The 7,500-nt window shown below is 49.0% G+C and overlaps 1 protein-coding gene across 3 annotated transcripts in view; it reads left to right on the forward strand.

The window, feature by feature from the left end:
* Window positions 1-7,500, forward strand: part of LOC307244880 (receptor-type tyrosine-protein phosphatase mu-like) — a 103,945-nt gene that overhangs the window by 36,380 nt on the left and 60,065 nt on the right. For all 3 annotated transcript variants that reach the window (XR_013844662.1, XM_080020249.1, XM_080020250.1), the window contains exons 4-9: window positions 193-302; window positions 658-736; window positions 1,248-1,363; window positions 1,620-1,794; window positions 2,808-2,920; window positions 3,382-3,562. Coding sequence is in view for 2 of the 3 variants with exons in the window: in XM_080020249.1 (XP_079876375.1) it covers window positions 193-302; window positions 658-736; window positions 1,248-1,363; window positions 1,620-1,794; window positions 2,808-2,920; window positions 3,382-3,562 (774 nt within the window). In the remaining variant the exon portion in view is untranslated. The remainder of the gene's footprint in view (window positions 1-192; window positions 303-657; window positions 737-1,247; window positions 1,364-1,619; window positions 1,795-2,807; window positions 2,921-3,381; window positions 3,563-7,500) is intronic.

The raw sequence follows: 7,500 nt of genomic DNA on the forward strand, positions 1-7,500 counted from the left end.
CATTCGTCCATCCATCCATCTGTCTATCCCTCCATCATCCCTTCATCCATCCATCATCCCTCCATCTGTCCATTTGTCTGTCTGTCCATCCCTCCATCCGTCCCTCTGTCCCTCCGTGCGTCCCTCTCTCTGTCAGTTTGAGGTATTTTCCTCTGTTCATCCGTTCTTCATCCTCCTCTTCTCCTCCCTCAGAAAACGGCAGCCCATTGGGCGTGCCAGTGTTCAACTCCTCCGGTCCCGCCTACCACAGCTGGAAGGGGGCGGAGCTAGCTGTGTCCACCTTCTGGCCCAACTACTACCAGGTGACCACCCCCCCCCCCCTCTCTCTCTTAACAGTCTGTCATCGTCATGGTGATTTAACTAATTAGCAACGCTAGCTGTGACAGTTAAGCTTGTAATCACAACAACAAGACTGTGGTTTACTGTGTGTGTGTGTGTGTGTGTGTGTGTGTGTGTGTGTGTGTGTGTGTGTTTGGTTTGGTACGCAATTATCTCATCTCTGTATTACATTAAAATGTTTTTTACACTTTATTATTATTATTATGATTATTATTATTATTGTTGCTATTCGTCTTATTATTGTTATTATTTTATTAATTATTATTGTTATTATAATTATTGTTATTGTTATTAGCATAACATATTGTTTCCGTCCAGCTGGTGTTTGAAGCTGTGAGCTCAGGACAGAAAGGAGTGTTGGCCATTAAAGACATTTCACTGCAAGGACACCCATGCAGTAAGAACACACACAGACACACACACACACACACACACACACGCACACAGACACACATGCACACCAGCACACGCGCACACACATACCAACACACACCGACTCACACACACACACACACACACACACGCACACATATCTACACGCACATCCACACGCAAACACACATACAAACACACACACCAGCGCGTACACACGCGCACAGACACACATGCACATGCACATGCGCACACACCTACACACACACACACGCTTGTGCACAGCGCCCGCTCGAGGGGGTCCCAGCATGCAGTGTGATTGGGGCTCAGAGACATCCCATAATAATGCAACTCTGAGAGGAGGAGGAAGAGATTATTTTCCAGAATGATCACAATAAAGAAATGAATCATTATGTTACTAATTTCAAATCAATATTCAGGATGACGTGTGTGTGTGTGTGTGTGTGTGTGTGTGTGTGTGTGTGTGTCTGTGTGTGTGTGTGTGTGTGTGTGTGTGTGTGTGTGTGCGTGCACAGTGAGCACGCCCCACTTCCTCCACATTAAGGGCGTGGAGGTGAACGCGGGGCAGACGGCCTCGTTCCAGTGCACGGTGACCGGGCGACCGCAGGGAAACGTGCTGCTGTGGCTGCAGGTGAGGTCCTGGACGTCCTGGAGGTCCTGGAGGTCCTTGAGATACTGGAGGTCCTGGAGGTCCTTCAGATCCTGGAGGTCCTTCATAACCTGGAGGTCCTGGAGGTCCTTCAGATCCTGGAGGTCCTGGGGGTCCTTCAGGTCCTTTAGTTCCTGGAGGTCCTGGAGGTCCTTCAGATCCTGGAGGTCCTTTAAAGGATCTTGAAACATGTTGAGGATGATGACAGTGGCGTGTACGTGGTGTCCTCCATGCGCAGGGTGCTGCTGGCCAGCAGGCGGCGCTACAGGACACCAAAGCTGGCAACTCCCGTCGCTACGTCGCCAGCTTCGACATCGTCAACACGTCAAAGGAGGAGAGGGGGCGGTACCGCTGCATCGGCCAATCAGAGCGCGGCGTGGGCGTGTCCTCCTACGCTGAGCTCACCGTCAAACGTGAGTCCGTCTGCCTGTCTGCCCGCCTGCCTGTCTGCCCGTCTGTCTGTCTGCCCGTCTGTCTGTTCGTCGATCAACCTGTTTGTCTGTCTGCCTGCCTGTCTGTCTGTTTGTGTGTCTGCCTGCCTGTCTGTCTGTTTGTGTGTCTGCCTGCCTGTCTGTCTGTTTGTCTGGATCACAACAGACAGACTGAAGCCAGGACCACGTTGCAGATCTTCAAGGCCGATTTGGGCTGGTCCACTGTGGTCCAGGGTGGAACAGATTATCTGTGTGTGTGTGTGTGTGTGTGTGTGTGTGTGTGTGTGTGTGTGTGTGTGTGTGTGTGTGTGTGTGTGTGTGTTTATGTGCGTTTTTGTGTGTGTGTGTGTGTGTGTGTGTGTGTGTGTGTGTGTGTGTGTGTGTGTGTGTGTGTGAATGTGTGCATGCGTGTGTGTGCATGTGTGTGTTTGTTTGTGTGTTTGTTTGTGTGTGTGTGTTTGTTTGTGCGTGTGTTTGTGTGTGTGTGTGTGTTTGTTTGTGTGTTTGTTTGTGTGTGTGTGTTTGTTTGTGCGTGTGTGTGTGTTTGTGTGTGTGTGTGTGTGAGTGTGTGTTAACAGCTGTATAAGAGCGACCGAGTGATGGAGAGACAAGGAGAGAGAGAGAATGCAGCGGTAGATGGGAGACAAGATGGAGGAGTGGTGAAGTGGGTCAGGGGGAAGTGGAGTGCACCACAAGGGATTGTGGGTAATAGAATCCATGTCTACTGTGATTCGCAGAAGGTCAGGAATATTAATTAACTCCTTAACTCCTGTCCCATCGTTAGGGGAGGACAGACTGGAACAGATTATTACAGACTGGATTAACAGACTGTTGGAAACACACACACACACACACACACACACACACACACATACAGTAGCGCAAACACACACACACACACACACACACACACACACACAAACCACCTGTTTGTGTGTTATGTGTTACTGACTCTGTGTGTGTGTGTGTGTGTGTGTGTCTGTGTGTGTGTGCAGAGCCCCCGGTCCCCATCGCTCCTCCTCAGCTCATGGCCGTCGGAGCGACGTATCTCTGGGTCCAACTCAACGCCAACTCCATCAACGGAGACGGACCAATCATTGAGCGGGAGGTGTGTGTGTGTGTGTGTGTGTGTGTGTGTGTGTGTGTGTGTGTGTGTGTGTGTGCGTGCGTGCGTGCGTGCGTGCGTGCGTGCGTGCGTGCGTGCGTGCGTGCGTGGGCGTGTGCGTGGTGTATGTGTGTGTGTACCAGTGTGTATGTGCAGATATGCTTCAAAAAGGCAAAATACCTGAATACACTCCGTTTTGACAGGACATTGAGTGTCCTCAGAATCCAGGTAAATCCAGTTTTTTTGACAAACTGCACAAAGATACAAAATTAATATTGACGACAGAATTTTATTGTGACTCCTTCCAGCGTCTTGTATCTGCTGGGATTTAGAAACAGGATCATGCTTTGAGTTCATGGAAGTCGCTTTGGACTAAAGCGTCTGATCAGTGAGTGAATGTAAATGTCCTGTCAATGCTGCGTGTGTGTGCGTGTGTGTGTGTGTGTGTGTGCGTGTGCGTGCAGGTGGAGTACCGCACCGTGTCTGGGATGCTGATTGACACGACGCCTGTCGATAAGACCAACCACAAGATCGGCCATCTTGACCCCGACACCGAGTACGAGATCAGCGTGCTGCTGACACGCCCCCTTGAGGGCGGCACGGGAAGTCCCGGCCCCGCGCTCCGGGTGCGGACCAAGTGTGCAGGTCGGTATCACGCATAGCGCCGGTTCGATTCCCGCCACTGCCGTCAAGTTCTGACCCGCCTGGGATGGAGGTCGAGAGGAGGAGAGGAGGATGGAGGGAGGGGATGGAGGTAGAGAGGAGGATCTATGCCCCGCCCCTCCGTGCCCCGCCCCTCCATGCCCTGCCCCCACACTGTTTTAACTTCTGTTATACATATTAATATATATTTATCTTTCCTCATTGACATGTTGTAACATTTTATCTGTTTTATCTTCTTATTGTAATAAACACTGACTGACAAAACAAATAAAAAAAACACACACACACTAACACACCCACTAACACACACACTAACACACACACTAACACACACACTAACACACACACACACACACTAACACACACACACTAACACACCCACTTACACACACACACTAACACACACACACCCAGACACACACTAACACACCCACTAACACACACACAAACACACACACTTACACACACACTTACACACACACCAACACACACACCAACACACACCAACACACACACTAACACACACGCACACTAACACACACTTACACACACACACTAACACACAGACACACACTAACACACCCACTAACACACACACAAACACACACACTTACACACACACTCACACACACACACTAACACACACACTAACACACACACTAACACACACACACTAACACACCCACTAACACACACACACACTAACACACACACTAACACACACTAACACACCCACTTACACACACACACACACTAACACACACACACACACACACACAATAACACACACACACTAACACACACACTAACACACACACACACACACACACACACACACACACACTAACACACACACACTAACACACACTAACACACCCACTAACACACACACACTAACACACACGCACACACTAACACACACACACACACTAACACACACACTAACACACACACTAACACACACACACACTAACACACACACACTAACACACACACTAACACACACACACGTTTCCTTTTTTTAACCCAAATGAGTTAAGGATCAGTCCGGTTCTAATAAAACCTGTGTGTCCACTGTGCGTCCACTGTGTCTCCCCTGTGCGTCCACTGTGTCTCCACTGTGTCTCCCCTGTGTGTCCACTGTGTCTCCCCTGTGTGTCCACTGTGTCTCCACTGTGTCTCCCCTGTGTGTCCACTGTGTCTCCACTGTGTCTCCCCTGTGTGTCCACTGTGTCTCCACTGTGTCTCCCCTGTGTGTCCACTGTGTGTCCACTGTGTCTCCACTGTGTCTCCCCTGTGTGTCCACTGTGTCTCCACTGTGTCTCCCCTGTGCGTCCACTGTGTCTCCACTGTGTCTCCCCTGTGCGTCCACTGTGTCTCCCCTGTGTGTCCACTGTGTCTCCACTGTGTCTCCCCTGTGTGTCCACTGTGTCTCCACTGTGTCTCCCCTGTGTGTCCACTGTGTGTCCACTGTGTCTCCACTGTGTCTCCCCTGTGTGTCCACTGTGTGTCCAATTGTTGTATTTTATCAGAACCAAAAACAACAGAAAACCATGACATCACATTATATATCAGCCATCGGTCGCCACGCCCTCTAAGTACTGACGTGGGCCTTTGAAAAACCCATCGTCCACCTCTGTCCTGGAGGTGTTTATCAGTTCAACACCTGTTTGGAGGCAGCTGAGCACATGTCCACAGAGTCACAAATCTAGTCACGGTCCTGACACAGTGATGTCACAAATTCCATCGTAGCTACAATGTCTAAAATCCTGGACCCTGCTGTCCCGCAACGTGAAGGTTTACTGTCACCGCAACAACAGATGCCGGTTTAGTAGCTAAGGTTAGCTTAGCTAAATCTCCGTATTAAGGGGGACGATAGACAATTCCCCCCCCCTGTTTTTCAAAATGGTAGTAGTGGTTGCGTCGCCGTTGCTAAGACAACCGGATGGTTTGCGTTTTCCTCTGAGCTGCGTGTCAATGATCAACACACTTTGGAAACAAGAGAAGAAAGAAGAACGTTCATTGAAGAGATCAATTCAAATCATCACAATTTGAGTTTTGTTTTATTTATCGCAGTAGCGCAACCACAGACGTATAAACACAGACTAGTGTCTGTAGTGACTGTAGTGTCTGTCATGGCTGTGGTGTCTGTAGCGACTGTGGTGTCTGTAGTGACTGTAGTGTCTGTCATGGCTGTGGTGTCTGTAGCGACTGTGGTGTCTGTAGTGACTGTAGTGTCTGTCATGGCTGTGGTGTCTGTAGTGACTGTGGTAACTGTAGTGACTAGTGACTGTAGTGTCTAGCGACTGTAGCTTCTGCAGTGTCTGTCATAGCTGTACTGTCTTTAGCGACTGTAGTGACTGGTGACTGTAGTATCTGTAGTGACTGTGGTGACTGTAGTGACTAGTGACTGTAGTGTCTAGCGACTGTAGCTTCTGCAGTGTCTGTAGTGTCCGTCGTAGCTGTACTGTCTTTAGCGACTGTAGTGACTGTGGTGACTGTAGTGACTGTAGTATCTGTAGTGACTGTGGTGTCTGTAGTGACTATTATCTGTAGTGACTGTGGTGTCTGTAGTGACTGGTGTCTGTAGTGACTAGTTACTGTAGTGACTGTGGTGACTGTAGTGTCTGTAGTGACTGTGGTGTCTGTAGTATCGTTAGCGACTGTAGTGTCTGTAGCGACAGTAGTGACTCTAGTGACTGTGGTGTCTGTTGTGTCTAGTGTCTTTAGCGACTGTAGTGTCTGTAGTGTCTATAGTGTTTAGGGACTGTAGTGTCTGTAGTGACTGTGGTGTCTGTCGTGACTGTAGTGTCTTTAGCGACTGTAGCGACTGGTGTCTATAGTGACTGTAGTGTCTTTAGCGACTGTAGCGACTGGTGATTGTAGTGACCGTGGTGTCTGTAGTAATTGTAGTGTTAGACAGCCAGACAGACAGAAGGATAAAGTGGTGGATCTCTCCATAAACAGCAGTAGATAAACAGATGATGTAACGCTCTAATAACTCTCGTCTGATTTTATTTATTCATTTACTGACAATCAATTATGAACTAGTGTGTGTGTGTGTGTGTGTGTGTGTGTGTGTGTGTGTGTAAATAATACATCCTTCTCTCATCGTACAAGCTTTAGGAATTACAGCACAGTGTGTGTTCACACCGCAGGGTGTGTGCGTGTTTGTGTGTGTGGTGTCTTAGTGTATTTGTGTCTTATTTCCGTATGTACAGTGTGTGTGTGTGTGTGTGTGAGAGTGTGTGAGTAGGTTTGTGTGTGTGTTTGTTTGTGTGTGTGTGTGCGTGTGTGAGTGGGTTAGTGTGTGTGTGTTTGTGTGTGTGGTGACTTTGTGTATTTGTCTTATTTCTGTGTGTACAATGTGTATGTGTGTACAGTGTGTGTGTGTGTGTGTGTGTGTGTGTGTGCGTTTGTTAGGGTGTGTTGGTGTGTACATTGTGTGTACGTCTCTAACATCCATTAAAAGCTGCTCCCGCTGTGTGCTTGTGTGTGCGTGTGAGTGGGTTTGTGTGTGTGTGTGTGTGTGTGTGTGTGTGTGAGTGGGTTTGTGTGTGTGTGTGTGTGTGTGTGTGTGTGTGTGTGTGTGTGTGTGCGTGCGCTCAGTGACATCGCTCCATAAAACACCACATTAATATTTAACCCTTTAAATGTGTCCTTCTCTTGTCATCCGTCGCTCTGTCGCTCCGTCGCTCCGTCTCTTCTCACCTCAAATTATCATGCTCCACTCCATCCCTCCACCCCTCCATCTCTCCATTCCTCCACCACTCCATCCCTCCATCTCTCTAACCCTCCATCTCTCCATTCCTCCATCTCTCCGTTCCTCCACCTCTCCCTCCCTCCATCTCTCCAATCCTCCAGATGAGGTGAGGAGATGAGATGAGGAGATTGGGAGGTGAGGACATGAGGAGGTGAGG

This window comes from Zeus faber, assembly GCF_960531495.2.
Source record: "Zeus faber genome assembly, chromosome: 19".
Lineage (NCBI taxonomy): Eukaryota > Metazoa > Chordata > Actinopteri > Zeiformes > Zeidae > Zeus > Zeus faber.